Raw genomic sequence first — 14,464 nt, 5'->3', positions numbered from 1 at the left:
ATTTCCTCAAAAGACTATAAACGATAACTTGCTTAGCCCTTAGCCAAAGCCCACATTTCTGTGAGCAACAAACTCTACAACGATTTGCTCTACCCGCTAAGTAAGGATTCTCCTAGTCACTTATACACTGATCAGGGTAATATTTAAACGTGAGTCATTTCTTAACCAAAAGTTACACTTACGTTAAGTTTGGAAGGTTTAAAAAAAGTTGCATTTCAGAAACCTCATGTTGGGTAGGAGCCCACAAGCTTTCCATCTCTGAAGACAAAAGTTTAATTTTCCGGATTCAAAATATTTCCTTTTTTTTCTTTTAAAATATTTCTTTTTCCGAAAGAAAAGGCCAAGCATTCCGAACTGCAGCATGGATTTCAGCACTTAACCACTCGTTAGCTGCTGATCATCCCCTGTCCCCCCAGAAAAACTAGACAGGATGGCTGTGTCCTATGTAGATTATACCGTTTTCCCCTGAAGAAATCATTCGAATCTCTTTTACGGTCGAACACAACACAGGCTCTGGAAAGGTCTCTATGAAAACAAAGAAGCAAAATGTTTCACTGAAGATGTTTACTGCTCAGTGTCACAGCAGCATCTGCGGAAAACAGTACTAGAGGCCTAGATTCGAAAGCAGTCCGAGAACCGCCCAAGGTTCCAGGCGGGGAGGAGGGCGCCCAGGGGCTGCTGGCAGGGGAGCCCAGGCAGGTGTCCAGCTGTGGCCGCTGGAGTCGTCTGGAGTCGTCTGCGGCTCCTTGAAGCCCTTGCAGAGCGTGTCCTCCTCGGACCCTCCCAGCCACCTGTGAGATAGGCAGGGCCGGCCCCCGACAGCCCGTGTTCTCGGCGGGAAGACGGGGGAGGGGGGCTCCCTACGCACCTTCCCGCCTCCCAAGCCCTGTCTCCCTCGCCCCGCAGCTCATCTTCCCCGACCTGGTGGAGGGGCTGGTGCTGATGAACATTGACCCCAATGGCAAAGGCTGGATCGACTGGGCGGCCACCAAGGTGAGCGTGGTCCACTTAGACGGGGGTGCTGGGGGTGCTGGTGCGGGGGGGTGAGGGTGAGGGGCGGCACTCACGCTGGCCTCCGGCCCGGCCCACAGCTCTCCGGCCTCACCAGCACTTTACCTGACACGGTGCTATCCCACCTCTTCAGCCAGGTAAGGGGGCGGGGCCCACGTGGGAGCAGCGCCGTGGCTGACCTGGGGGCCTTGGGAGCCTCTAGAGGGCCGGGCTCCGCCCACTCTCCGGGGAGCCCAGGACTTGTACCCCCTCGCAGCCAGGCAGGAGGAGGAGGTCTGGGTCGGCGTTATGTGGCATCTGACCTGTCTCACTCTGTTGGGCTGAGACAGATGTGGGGGGGCCTCCTCCCAGAGCTGGGTGGAGCCCTCCGCTCACTTCATGAGGCCCCGCCGCCACGCCCCCCACCCAGGCTGGGAATGGGACGAGGGCTGCTGGGCTGTGCTCCCTGCATGCCCCCTCGGAGACCCCATCCCCGTCTGTCTGTCCGCTCCCCTCCGCGCACCTCCCCCGTCTGTCCCCCCGGGCCCAGGAGGAGCTAGTGAACAACACAGAGCTGGTGCAGAGCTACCGGCAGCAGATCGGGAACGTGGTGAACCAGGCCAACCTGCAGCTCTTCTGGAACATGTACAACAGGTGCGCGCGGCGTGGGGCTCACCTCTGCAGCAGAGAGCTCGCTCCGCCGGGGTTCATAGGAGGAGGCAGGCTGGACGCATGCGCTCCCCGGTTTGCAGATGGGCAGCTTGGTGTATCTCTGAGAAGAGTCCCTGCTTGCTCAGGGTCACTCCCATTGAAGGGCAGAGGGGGAGCAGGGCTGCGGACTCTGGTTCTTGGGCTCTTGCACGCCTTCTCCCCTGGGGCACCGCGGTCCAGCCAGGAGCGGTGTGGGATGTGGGCAACATCCCTGACCCCCACAGCCTGAACCTCAGGGCTGACATCTGTAGATGGAGAGGAGGCTGGATGAAGCCCATGGTTTTCAAGCTGTGCTCCTTGGAGCCCACTGGCCTGCCCTCCTTCCTTTCTCCTACAAATATTAAGCACCTGCTGTGTGCGTGGTGCTGGCGATAGAATGGAGGATGAGAGGACCAGGGCCTGCCTCCCTCTCTGAGCCTGGAACCCCACGCACAGGTGGTGGTGCATGTCGGAGCAGTGCTTCAAGGGGGAGCGAGAGCTAAATTGAGGGCCCACCTGACATGAATTGTGGGGTCTGAGAAGTTCCACATGAGGGGAGGCCTGAAGACCCTCTATGTGTGCAGGGCATATCCCTGTCTCCCTGTTCACTGGCTGGGATCTGGGAGGCCTTTTCCATAGCTGAGACAACTCAATAACCATAAGCCCCAACTGTGGGCCCAGACTGGGACATCGGGCCATAATTGCCATTGTGGGAGGCTTGGGTAGGGCCCTGAGGCACATGACCCCCCGGGATCCAGTCCTGAGATGCCCACCTCTACCTCTGCCTCTCCCTGCAGCCGCAGAGACCTGGACATTAACCGGCCCGGAACAGTGCCCAATGCCAAGACGCTCCGGTGAGTGCGCCGCCCCCCGCAGCCTGCCTGCCCCCCCCCCGTCCCCCTCGGGCCAGACAGACAGCTCTTTTCCTCTGTGTCTACAGCTGCCCAGTGATGCTGGTGGTTGGGGACAACGCGCCCGCCGAGGATGGGGTGGTGAGTGAGGGACTCTGCCCTGACGGGGAGGGGGGGGTAAGGGCATCATTGCCCTCTGGCCAGCAGGGCCAGGACCTGGATGTTGGACTTCTCAGCCCACCTCCCCACCATCTTGCCATGCATCACCACCAGGCACAGCCCCAGCCTTCAAGTGAGGGAAGCATGGAGACTGGAGGGAGTTGGGGCCAGACCGCCTGCCGTCACTCCCTCCCTACTCCCAGCAGTGCAGCCCCACCTCAGTCTCTACCCACCTCAGGCCCAGAGACGGAGCTCTCTCCTCTACAGCTTGCTTCATTCACTATGAAGTAATCCCTGAGCAGTGCATCCTTGGACTAGCCGTTGCACCCGTTGCCTTTGGGGATGGTCACCTTTCCCACTGGAACTCTGGAAGCAGGCAGCCCGAGGCTTCATGTCCCCGTTAGCACAGAGGCCTAGGGTCCAGGAGTACCCAGGGCCACCCCCCAGTGTGCCCGGGACACTCTCCCTTGCCTGAGGGCTCGGAGGAACGGGGTGTGGGCCACACGGACCATCTGGACCCAGGCAGAGGCCTCCGTCTCCTGCCGATCCTTGACCCTCCCTCACCTCTGCCCCCTGACCCCTGCAGGCCCTGGCACTTTCCCAGCCACTCCCATTGAGGTGGCCCTGGCTCCCTGTAAGGACATGGCCCAGCCCCTGCCCCATTCCTGCCCTGCCAGCACTTGTGAGGGGAGTCCCAGCGTCTCCGGTCCCTCGGGGTGGGTGGGGGGCCTGCTTCCTGATCCGCAGGGGCTTAGACTTTCAGAAGGCAGCCTGCATGCCCTCCCTCAGCTCTGGGACTCGAACCTGCCTTAACAACGGGGGTAGGGGACTCCCCTGATGCCCCAGGGGCTGGGGCTGCCTTACCCTTCTGACCTTGTCCCTAGGTGGAGTGCAACTCCAAACTGGATCCCACCACCACGACCTTCCTGAAGGTGAGGCCTTCCTCCCCAGCCAAGGGCCCAGCCTCAGGGAGGGGCGTGCCTGGGGTCCCATCGGGGTGGGAGCAAGACAGTGTGTCTGCTCAGGGCAACCTGTTTAGGTATCGGAGGCCTGGGCAAGGTGTGGGGTGGCCCCTGCTCAGCTCACCCCCCTCTCTTCCCTGCAGATGGCAGATTCCGGGGGGCTCCCCCAGGTCACACAGGTGAGACTCCTGGCCCTCCCTCCCTTATCTAGCCCAGGTGGGGGATGCCTCCCTTCCCCCCAATCCCAGGCAGCCAATCAAAGCATGTGACTCTGTCCTGCAGCCAGGGAAGCTGACTGAGGCCTTCAAATACTTCCTGCAAGGCATGGGCTACAGTAAGTAAACCTCCCCCCGTCCCCGCCCTAGAGGCTGGTGGGCAGGCGGCACAGTGGGGCTGGGGCGCGGTGTCGGGTGGCACTGAGCAGCCTGCGGGCGTATGAGGTCTGCGTTAGTGGGGCCCAGATGCCGTGCCACCACCACATGCTCCCCACCGTGACTGGGCACTCTCATCTAGTAGATGAGCCCAGGCTGTGTCGGGCTCTCTTGTGCCCTTGGGGAGGCTTTGGGACACTGTTCTCATGGCGACGTCAGGGCGGTCGGCTCTTCTTCAGGCCTGGGGGACCAGAGCCCGGGGCTGGGTCCTGCCCAGAAAGCCTACCTAAAGGTGAGTCCTACACACCGCCCACTCCCCTGCCAGACGTACAGCACCTGAAAAGGGCTTTTGTCACAGGTGCTGGACGGTATCAGGCATTAGAGGGGCCTTGGAGGCTGGGGCCCGAGGAAGGCACGTGGGAGAGCTAAAGGCGGCTGAACCTGGGGGCGGCATAGGTGAAGACCCCAAGCTGATAGGGGCTGTGGGGCGGCAACGGCCACCCTCCTCCCGTCTCCGCCTTGTGCAGGGATGAGATGCCCAGACTGCTCATGAGCACCTCCGACCCGCAAGCGCACGCGCACACCTTATCTCCTTGGTGCCCCCCTTTCCCCCATCTGCCTGGCTCTCCTGCTGGAAGCAGAACTCCTCTCCCTGAATTGGTGTCTCCCCCTAGACTTCAGCCTTTGGAGCTTGTGCCCCCGGGGAAGGACAGGCCCGTGGGGAAGGCTGAGGCCGAGCCAGGAGCGGAACTGCCTCTGGCCCGCAGGGGCCTGCCGGCCTCTCTGTGGAGAAGTAGGGCAGAGAGAGGCCCAGGCCAACAGTGGGACCCAGCAGGAGCTCTGCGGCTGGGCTGAGCCCCGGGGGTGCCCACTGAACGTTTGTGAGATGGGTAGACGAGCAACGCTTGTTAGGCTGGAGCATGTTCTCAGGGCCCCGGGAGAACCACCACCAGGCAGCCCAAGAGCTGGGCGGGATTTACGAGGTTGTGCAGGCCTCCCCCAGTCTGTACCTGGGGAGACTGAGGCCCAGAAGAAGGGGGAGGGTGCTGCCGCTAGGACATGGGCGCCACAACCCCTCTCACCCTGAGGGCCTGGGGGCCGCAGCCCAGGCTGGAGAAGCGGGGGCAAGAGGAGTGTTCCCAGAGTGGTGTCAGGGCTACTGCTTTGGGGGGTGGGCAGGAGTGGGCTTCCTGAGGTTCTGGCCCGGCCCCAGCCCGCTCTGTGCCTGTCCTGTTGTCTCCTCTCCCTGACCCATCGCAACACCCTGGCCCCGCCGGATCATGCTCTTCACCCGTGTTCTGTGTCTCCCCCACCCCACCCTGCCCCTCTGGCTCTGTCTTCTCTCTTAGTCGCATACTTGAAGGACCGAAGGCTGAGTGGAGGAGCAGGTAGCCCCGCGGCCCCTCCCCTGATGCATGGACCCCTGCCCCAGTACCCCCCCCACCCCCTGCTCCTTCCTCTGTGCGGTGCTGCAGCTGGGCCTCATCTTGCTGTGGTTTGGAACTTTGTGTTCTGCTCGCCTCCAAAGCCCAAAAGAGTCCTGCTTTTTCACAGATCTGGGCCCTAGTGGGCCGGCGTCCCACGTTCGGGCTCTGTTGTGGCCGGGGTTGAGAGCAGTCTGGCTTCTGGGGTGCCATGGGTCGCGTGGCTTTCCGAGCTCAGGCAGTTGGAACCAGAGCCTCAGAGAGAGAAAGCCCAGGCCTGGCCTTGGGAGCAAGGGTGTCCGGCCATGCCCGGGCTGGATGGGTGGCCGCTTGCGTTCGGGAAGGTGGAGTTCGCCCCCTGAGAGTCTTGCTTGTGAAAGTCTGAATACGGACAGAAACTGGATTTAAGGCAGTCTGTGGCCTCCACACCTTGTCCTCCTTGACAGAAGTAGTCCTGCTCCCCCGTCCCATCATCCTCTCGAGGGAGGCACCGTTGGAAACCTGTCCCATCCCCGCACCGGCTCAGGGGTCCGCAGTCAGACCGCCCTGCTCCGGCCGTAGCTCTGGCCAGCTGTCGTGAGACGGGTCCTGCTGGCCCCCGCCTCTCGGCCTCAGTCACTGGTGCTGGTGCTGCATGCCCCCGGCTTGACTGAGTAGATACCGGCGCCACGGCTTGAGATGGGCCCCCGTGCCGCTGGAAGAGCGGGTCTTGCTGGCCGCTTCGCTTGCGTCAGTCCTTGTCCCGCCTGCCGGCCCCCAGCCCTGCCTGCCCGCCCTCACGCCCGCTCCCATCTCTGTCCACAGTGCCCTCAGCCAGCATGACCCGCCTCGCCCGCTCTCGTACCGCGTCGCTCACCAGTGCCAGCTCGGGGGATGGTAGCCGCCCGCCGGCCTGCACCCACTCGGAGAGCAGTGAGGGGCTGGGCCAGGTCAACCACACCATGGAGGTGTCCTGTTGAAGCCCGTGGCCCGGCAGAGACGCCCACCTGCCCCCGCCCGCGTCGACGTCCCACTGCCATCCTCGCGCCGGCTCATTTTCCTTTTAGTTTATTTTTGTGAAGGCCAAGGGGAGGAAATGGGTTTACTTCTCTTTTGTTAAAAAGATGAGGGGGTTCATCTTAGATGCTGCAGAACAGTCTCCGGATGGTTTTGAGAGGCTCACTCCTCCCCACCCCCACCTCACTCACCTTGTTAACTTGGCTGACTTAGACCCCCTCTTCCAACTCCCCACAGTCAGGGCGGGGTACAGGGAGGAAGGGGATTTGCTAAGGAGAGAGTTCGAGTCCTCTGGGCAGGATCCAGGATAATTTCCTAGACTGAAGAAAGCATGGGATGCCCCCCCTTGCGCAGGCAGATTTGAAGATGGGATGGGGTTTTGAGGTGGTGTGTTGGGACAGCAGGGGCACAAGGTCCAGCTCAGGTACTGAGGTGACAAACCAGGAGGCAGCATTGGGGAGCACTAGGAGGCAGGAGCCCTGGAGCTCTCCAGGCCCTTTTTCTCCCCATCTCCTCCACCAAGCACGTTTCTTTTTGCACATGTGACAATCATCTGAACCGTAGCCACAAGGGGGCGCTCCTACGAGGCAGCCGTTTTCCTGGTGCTCTCTGGGCTGGCCTGGTGATACAGGGCCAGGCAGGCAGGGACTGAACAGGGTTTCTCTGCCCAAGAAGACAGAACACAGAGGACCTAAGAGGCAGGAACCCCACAGACTGTCTCAGCCCACACACTCCACCACCTCCTGGCCTTGTCCCATGTCTGAGCCAAGGCCCTGTGGTAGAAAGTTGCCTGATCCTCTATCTCCACTGGGACCTGATTTGGGGGCTGAGCTTAAATGCTGGAATAGCCCATGAGGGTTGGGCACACCCAAGAACCTCCTGGTGTCTGCCTTCAGGAGCCAGGATGTGGCTGGAGGCAGTGGTGGCTGAGATTCCCAGTTCCATGGAGGACAACCCAATCAGCAGCTGTGTGTCCAAGGCCACCAGAAACATGGTGGTGTTTCTGGTCGTGGTCAAGCTATGCCAGTGTTTTCTGTGGGCATCACTAAGAAGAGAGTTTATTTGGAGAGAAATGGTCTAAGGTAGTGAGCCTTCTGCAGGCCCCCACTGCCATCTCAGGACCGCTGGAGTGGCTTGGGCTGGGGCTTGCTGGGTCCTGGGGTGGGAGGTGAAGGTTCCTGAAGTGAACAAGGGCCAGGCAGAGGAGAAAGGCTCTCCACACACCCTGGTCTCCTCCTTTCACCTGAAGCCCAGGACTGTGCCATACACATCCCACCCACCCACACTATCAGGGAGAATCTCCTGGCCCCAAAACCAGAGCCACTGGTCTTGGAGCCTAAATCAATTGCTAAACCCTGAAATGAGGGGAGCGAGCAATGAAAACTGCAGGGCTGCGGAGGGGACAGTTGTGTGTGAGGTGCTCTGAGGCCGCGCGGACACCTGCATCCATCTTTCCTTGGCACATATCACCCCCTTCTAGAATCTTAAGCCATTACTAGACTGCTCTAGAGCCTGGTGGAGTGTTAGTCTGTCCCCAGTTCTATTCACTCACGTGCTTCCTTTGAATATCAAATGTGACTGTTTGAAAAGCTGGTAGAATTAATCCCTCTTACTGTAGATAGCGCTGCAGACCTTGGATTTTTTTTTTCCTGTGTTCTTTCAGATGAGATATCTATAAATATCTATACATTATATATATATGTATATTGGGTCTTCCTGCGTGTGGTTTTCCATAGGAGGTTGTCTCTTTGGTCAAAGTGAACTTTTAATGGAGTTTATTATTTTCCTCTCTGTATAAAGTGAAGAACCTAATTTTGTGTATTCTGGTGGCTGATGTCATGAAACTTTGAGATGACAAAATATAAAACAAATAAAAACCCTTGTCAAAGTAGAAAGAGCTAACTGTGCTGGCAAACTAATAAGGAAATGAATAATTTGAGTATGGTGACGCCAGGCCCATCACGGGAAGCTTGTGGAGAAGGCCGCGTTGAGGTTGGTGCTTCCTGGGTTTAGGTGGGACTGAGTGTGCAGGAGTTCCCATCCATTTTTTTTTTTTAATTTTTAATTTTTAACTCTACCCCCAGCCTTGGGGCTTGAACTCAGGACCACCCGTTGGTTGATCGAGTCACATGCTCTAACAATTGAACCAGCCGGGTGCCCCACTTATTTCCATTTCTTAACACATTATCTTAACAATCCTTACATTTTTTTAAAAGATAATATTTATTTGAGAGAGAGCATGGGGGGGGGGGGAGCGGGAAGGCAGAGGGAGAAGCAGGAGCTCGGCTGGGTGATCCCAGGACCCTAAGATCACGACCCCAGCTGAAGGCAGATGCTTAACTGACTGAGCCACCCAGATGCCCCACCAATCCTTACATTAATTCCACAGATATATATTATCTTAGTTTCACAGCTGAGAAAACGGAGACTCAGGATAAGGGATTTGCCCTCAGAAGCCAAGCTAGGAGCTGGCTTTGGCATTGCAGGACTTCAAAACCCTGCTTCATTTTCTTAACAGCATGCTACTTTGCTATGTTTAACCACCATTTCTGACTCATTCACTCAATAAACACACATAGAGTACCTGCTCTATGTCAACTAATAAAGCACGTAAATAAAAATAAAAGCCACCATGTGCTATGCGTATGATGAAAAACAGGGATGTACTAGCGAGTGCGGGCAGAGGGGGGTTATTCCAGTTCTGGGAACCTTCCCATGCCCCTCGGAAATACAACCTGTCCCACGGCACTCCGAAACGCACGCGCGCACACACCTGCTCTGAGCAAATAAAATGGTTCGATTACCCCGGCTAATGAGGAGTCGCGATCACGAAGGCAGGCTGCCCGCCCACCTGGGTGCGCTCACAGCCGGTCAGCCGGGAGGCCCTCGCGTTGGTATCCAGAAACAATTTTGTTCTTCACCTGGACTTCTGCTCCGAAATGTCTCAGCTCTTGGGGACCAAAGGGGAGAGAGTTGAACCTTGCTCAGAACCAGGCTCGAGGCGGTACAGAGGTACGTCTTCCTGGACCCGACCGCCCGTGTTCTAAACCCAGCTGGGGACACCCGGGCTCCAGAAGAACGTTCTCAGGAGGAGTGATTTGAGCAGGTGCAAACCCCCACGCGTTCTCCGCGTGGACTCCGGGACGCACGTCACGTGGCGCCGGGGCGGGGATATGAGCCCCGCCCCCGACAGGCCTTTCCCGGGACGCCGGAAGCGCCAGCGCGGAGCTCCCGACCCGCGGGGCCGCGCGGCCTCGACAATGGCGACCCAGGCGAAGCGCCGGCGGGTAAGTCGCGGGGGACGGGAGCGGGGTCCGTCCGTTTCCTCCTCCCTACCCCGCCCGCAGTGCGGTCCCGCGCCTCTCCTCCCTCGCTTGCGCGGGTCCCTGGCCGCCCTCCGCGTCCCCTCCCCCACCCAGAGCCCTTGCTCCGCGCGCACCTCCGTCTCCTCCCGCGTCCCGCGCGTTCTCCGGGGCGGGCTCTCTCCACGGCGCTCGCTCGTTCCAGGTGGCTGGGCCTGTGGGCGGTGGCGACGCGGACCCGGACCCGGTGGTCGGTTTCCTGAGCTGGTGCCGGCAGGTGGGGCTGGAGCTGAGTCCCAAGGTGAGGAGGCGGGGGTGCGGGCGGGCGCGGCGGGGGCGCAGGCCCGCTCTGACCGGCCGCTCCCCCGTCCAGGTGGCGGTGAGCCGGAAGGGCACGGTGGCCGGCTACGGCATGGTGGCCCGGGAGAGCGTGCAGCCCGGGGAGCTGCTGTTCGCCGTGCCGCGGGCCGCGCTCCTGTCGCAGCACACCTGCTCCATCGGCGGCCTGCTGGAGCGAGGTGGGTGCGCCGGCGGGGATGGGACGGGGAGGCGGGCCGCGCAGCGGCGCGGGGGTTTTCCCCGCCGTGTCTCTCACTTCCGTGTCTCCTTCAGAGCGAGGCGCGCTGCAGAGCCAGTCGGGCTGGGTGCCGCTGCTGCTGGCGCTGCTGCACGAGCTGCAGGCCCCGGCCTCGCCCTGGAGCCCCTACTTTGCGCTCTGGCCGGAGCTGGGCCGCTTGGAGCACCCCATGTTCTGGTGAGAGCCTTAGCAGGGTGGGGAGCACCAGCACCGGAGCCTGGCTCGAAGCGTCCTGGCCCGGCGAGCGGGTTCCCAGGCACTAGCCCGGTGGGGTGTGTGAAGGGAACCCGGGTGGGGTGTCCCTGCAGGCCCGAGGAGGAGCGCCGGCGACTGCTGCAGGGCACAGGCGTCCTGGAGGCCGTGGAGAAGGACTTGGCCAACATCCGCAGCGAGTACCATTCCATCGTGTTACCCTTCATGGAAGCCCACCCGGATCTTTTCAGCCCCAGGGTCCGCTCCCTGGAACTCTACCGCCAGCTCGTGGCTCTTGTGATGGCCTACAGGTCAGTGAGCGGAACCTTGAAGGACTTTGTTGTTTAGAACTCTATTGAGGGATGAGAGGGGCAAGAACAGTGAACCACACCCCAGTCTCTCACCCTACACTGGGCTTTAGCAAAGTTCTCTCTGTGGCAGCTTTCAGGAACCACTGGAGGAAGAGGAGGATGAGAAGGAGCCAAACTCCCCTTTGATGGTGCCTGCTGCAGACATACTAAACCACTTAGCCAATCATAATGCCAATCTAGAATACTCTCCAGTGAGTGGATCCCTCTCAGTTACTGTTCTTATGTGCACTGACCGCCAGGCATTTGATTCACACCAGTGCCTGTCATTTATGCTGGTCTGGTAGTGGGCTAAGTGGGCTCCATTCTCCTCATGGTAAAAAAGCATAGGTGAAGTTAGCTTTTCTTGTTACGTTCAGTTTGCATATTCCACTCAAATAGTTTGAACACAAAACCTCAATACCCACAAAGTAAGTTGTGGTTATTGCTCTGCTAAGCTACTGCCATCATTTATTTGGTGCCGGAGGTTGGCTATACTGTCACTACTTTTTGGGAAGAAGGGCGGGGGGAGGAAAGGGGACGGTCATAGGTCAGATCTAAGATGATACCAGGGTTCTATCAATTCCGTTTGCTAGGTGGAAAGTTGCAAGAAAAGATCCAAGTTTATGGAATTAGGGAATGGCTATTTTTTAATCCTGGCCTGCATCTGCCATTCCTACTTGGGGTTTAATTGTTCATTTCTAAACACTAGCAGCTTTTTAAGTACTAAGGATGACTGAGCAGAGGTTCACCTAATCAATGAGGCTGAACTTGACCTTTGTCTCCCCTTTCATCCTACTGTACAGGCATATTACACTTCAGATACTGTGCTTTTTACAAATAGGTTTGTGGCAACGCTGTGTTGAGCAAGTCTATCAGTGCCATTTTTCCAACACCACTTGCTTTATGTCTGTGTGTCTTATTTTGGGAAGAATTAAAATTTCAAGAATTGCAGTATTTCAAACGTTTCCATTATTACTGTATTTGTTTTGGTGATCTGATCAGTAATTACAACTCACAGAAAGCTCAGATGGTGGTTAGCACCGTTTAGCAAAAAAATCTGTTTTCTAAGATAAGTACATTTTTATAGGCACTGGGACTTGCTTTTTTTTTTTTTAAACAGTATTTGCTTTTTGTGTGTGGTAGTGTGGAACCAAACCTACACACAATCTCTGAGGTATGGCTATATAGGATCTTAATAGGAACTAAAAGTAAAATGTTGGTAGGTATATCATCAGTCCCATTGTTGAACTGTACCCACTGGAAAGCTCTTCCTAAGAGGGAATTAATCTTCATGGGGTTGGCCAGGCATTTGTTGGGCCTGGTCCCAGCTTCTCCCTTCCACCGCAGAATTGTCTTCGGATGGTGGCCACTCAGCCCATTCCTAAAGGCCATGAAATTTTCAACACTTACGGGCAAATGGCTAATTGGCAACTGATTCATATGTATGGTTTTGTTGAACCATATCCTGACAACACGGATGACACAGCTGACATTCAGATGGTGACAGTTCGTGAAGCAGCATTACAGGGTGAGTGTCTGATCCAGTCTTGGACACCAGTGGACATGTCTCTATCCCCACCCCAGGTGCTCTTAAATAGCAGTTGCCCCGTTTTTTGGAGACCGGGTAGTAGACTAAGAAGAAAGGAACCGCTGGGTATATGCAGACTTTGACACTATTATACCATCTACAGGAACAAAAGCTGAAGCTGAAAGGCTCCTACTGTATGAACGCTGGGATTTCTTATGCAAACTGGAGATGGTTGGGGAAGAGGGAGCCTTTGTGATTGGGCGTGAGGAGGTACTGACCGAAGAGGAACTGACCAGCACACTCAAGGTAAAGGGCTGAGAATGGCCAAAGTATTTAGAACTAGATAAAGCCAAATGAGAAAGGAAACATGGGATGGAGGGAGAGCACACTTAAATGCTGCCAAGATAGGCTTCTCTAAATTCAGAAATTCACAATTAAAGGGCAATTAAATTCCTAATTGAAACGCCCAATGATTGCTTCTAGGTCCTATGCATGCCTGCTGAGGAGTTCAGAGAGTTTAAAGAGAAGGATGGAAGGGGAGATGATAAAAGGGAAGAGGACAGCTTGACAATCACAAATATCCCCAATCTCAAAGCATCATGGAAACAGCTTCTTCGGGACAGTGTTTTGTTGACTCTGCAAACCTATGCCACAGACTTAAAATCTGAACAAGATTTACTCAGTAACAAGGAGGTCTACACCAAACTCAGCTGGAGGGAGCAGCAGGCCCTGCAGGTTCGCTATGGTCAGAAGATGATCTTACATCAGTTGTTGGAACTGACAAGTTAGCAGGTTCCGTGTTGCCTGAAGGAACATCGATGAGAAGAACTTTATTCTAATATCATCAGACATCAGAGGTGGTGTGCTAGGGTTAACTCAGAGGTAAGGGTGAACTGTTTAAAGACTGGGCACAGCAGACTTGGAAATTGCTGACAGTTTACTAAGACCAATAAATCTTATAACTGCTTTGTTCTGTTTGAACCAGAGTTAGCAGAAATGTGACAGTATTAAGGTCTTCGTTGTAGTCTAGCATTTAATAACATGGACTCTGAAAGGAGACCTGGGTCTATTTTGAGCAAGCTTTTTTCCAAGACTTAGTTTCCTGTTCGGGGGTTTGACGAGCTCTGGTCCTGGCACTCAGCAGTCTGAAGTTTGCTCTAGATGGCACAAAACTCACCCTTAAGGGAAGAAACCCTAAGACACCAATGACATTCAAACCTTACTCGTTAAAATTTCTATTTAATCTTGAACCTTTTTGTCCTCTGTGGCCATAAAACTTGACAATCATTAAAGGTAAGGTGTATTTTAAGTGGCATAAATTTTAAGTATATCAAAATACCATAAAGAGAAAGGGTAAGAAAAATGTTTTGTAATTCTTTAACCAAAGAAACCTGCTCCAGTGATTTTTCTACTGTTGAAACATGCCAGATTAGCGGGAAAGATCAATCATTCAGCAAGAAGTGATGTTTCCCAATGGCCCCAGGCTCTCTGAGACTGGGTTGTCCACTTTCCTCCTCACCACCAGCACTGGCTGCTGCTACTGAGAAAGGCACAGTGGACTCACGTGTGTGTCATGACTTTAATGTTTGACTACAGTATGCATACACATACAAGGAAGGGAACTAGAGCCCAGGAACTAGAAGGGCTACAAAATACAACACGTGGACCAATACATTTACAAAACATTCAAAATCCTTACAAAAGGGGCTGTATTGGTCCTTTTGACTTCGTTGTTCAAAATAGCCTATATGGCTATTCACTGGGATGATGGGAAAGGGCAATTCATACACTATTAGTCCCCTTTCCCACAATTTGTAAGTATGAGGAGAGAGCTAGGGGCACTTTTAGGCGTGGTCTGGTTTCCCTTTATAAAAAGAGCTGACTGCATCTCGGGGCCTAAGGGGGGGTAGTTCTCCAGTAGAAATGAGAAAATGATGCTCTCCCAGCAGTCAGCTTTAGATGAGGGGAAGAGGCAAAACAAAAATCCATGGGATCTCAACTGTGAGCTCTTCCCATGTTCCCTAAGCATACCAAATAGTAGCACATACACATATTTAACAACTTTATGATTT

General features: G+C 55.9%; 2 protein-coding genes and 1 long non-coding RNA gene across 10 annotated transcripts in view; 2 read left to right on the top strand and 1 right to left on the bottom strand.

The window, feature by feature from the left end:
- Positions 1-6,635, top strand: part of NDRG4 (NDRG family member 4) — a 35,119-nt gene extending 28,484 nt beyond the window's left edge. For 3 of the 5 annotated variants that reach the window (XM_036124297.2, XM_036124293.2, XM_036124295.2), the window contains 10 exons: positions 907-993; positions 1,092-1,148; positions 1,541-1,644; positions 2,478-2,534; positions 2,621-2,672; positions 3,575-3,622; positions 3,796-3,831; positions 3,935-3,986; positions 5,373-5,411; positions 6,252-6,635. In XM_036124297.2, the coding sequence (XP_035980190.1) occupies positions 907-993; positions 1,092-1,148; positions 1,541-1,644; positions 2,478-2,534; positions 2,621-2,672; positions 3,575-3,622; positions 3,796-3,831; positions 3,935-3,986; positions 5,373-5,411; positions 6,252-6,406 (687 nt within the window). In that variant the 3' untranslated portion in view covers positions 6,407-6,635. The remainder of the gene's footprint in view (positions 1-906; positions 994-1,091; positions 1,149-1,540; positions 1,645-2,477; positions 2,535-2,620; positions 2,673-3,574; positions 3,623-3,795; positions 3,832-3,934; positions 3,987-5,372; positions 5,412-6,251) is intronic. The other 2 variants (XM_036124292.2, XM_036124296.2) reach the window with 1 other exon arrangement.
- An 864-nt stretch (positions 6,636-7,499) lies between these two features.
- LOC118555871 (uncharacterized) lies at positions 7,500-10,007 on the bottom strand. Its single transcript, XR_004927191.2, has 2 exons — positions 9,883-10,007; positions 7,500-9,393 (listed from the first exon to the last, which is right to left on the bottom strand). It is a non-coding gene; the product is annotated as an uncharacterized LOC118555871 (long non-coding RNA).
- SETD6 (SET domain containing 6, protein lysine methyltransferase) lies at positions 9,625-13,373 on the top strand. Of its 4 annotated transcripts, none has more exons than XM_036124291.2 (9): positions 9,625-9,730; positions 9,951-10,046; positions 10,119-10,263; positions 10,358-10,499; positions 10,631-10,825; positions 10,956-11,076; positions 12,212-12,392; positions 12,556-12,698; positions 12,876-13,373. In XM_036124291.2, the coding sequence occupies exons 1-9, from the start codon at positions 9,704-9,706 to the stop codon at positions 13,179-13,181; spliced, it is 1,356 nt and encodes a 451-aa protein (XP_035980184.2). In that variant the 5' UTR covers positions 9,625-9,703; the 3' UTR covers positions 13,182-13,373. The 4 variants fall into 4 exon arrangements, with proteins under 4 accessions (XP_035980184.2, XP_077918929.1, XP_035980182.2 ...); XM_078062803.1 differs by having other exon boundaries at positions 12,170-12,392; XM_036124289.2 differs by having other exon boundaries at positions 9,951-10,263.
- Positions 13,374-14,464: the final 1,091 nt, after the last annotated feature.

Source organism: Halichoerus grypus, chromosome 15 (assembly GCF_964656455.1).
Source record: "Halichoerus grypus chromosome 15, mHalGry1.hap1.1, whole genome shotgun sequence".
NCBI lineage: Eukaryota > Metazoa > Chordata > Mammalia > Carnivora > Phocidae > Halichoerus > Halichoerus grypus.
Note: the sequence above shows the minus strand (reverse complement) of the source record. Positions and strands in the feature narration are given on the sequence as shown.

What these genes read in the sequence shown, in the direction of transcription:
- SETD6 (XM_078062802.1), top strand. Translation starts at nt 9,704, where the DNA reads ATGGCGACCCAGGCGAAGCGCCGGCGG. An exon ending in CCCAGGCGAAGCGCCGGCGG is followed by an intron (nt 9,731 to 9,950) that starts GTAAGTCGCGGG and finishes CGCTCGTTCCAG; the next exon opens with GTGGCTGGGCCTGTGGGCGG. An exon ending in GCTCTTGTGATGGCCTACAG is followed by an intron (nt 10,826 to 10,955) that starts GTCAGTGAGCGG and finishes TCTCTGTGGCAG; the next exon opens with CTTTCAGGAACCACTGGAGG.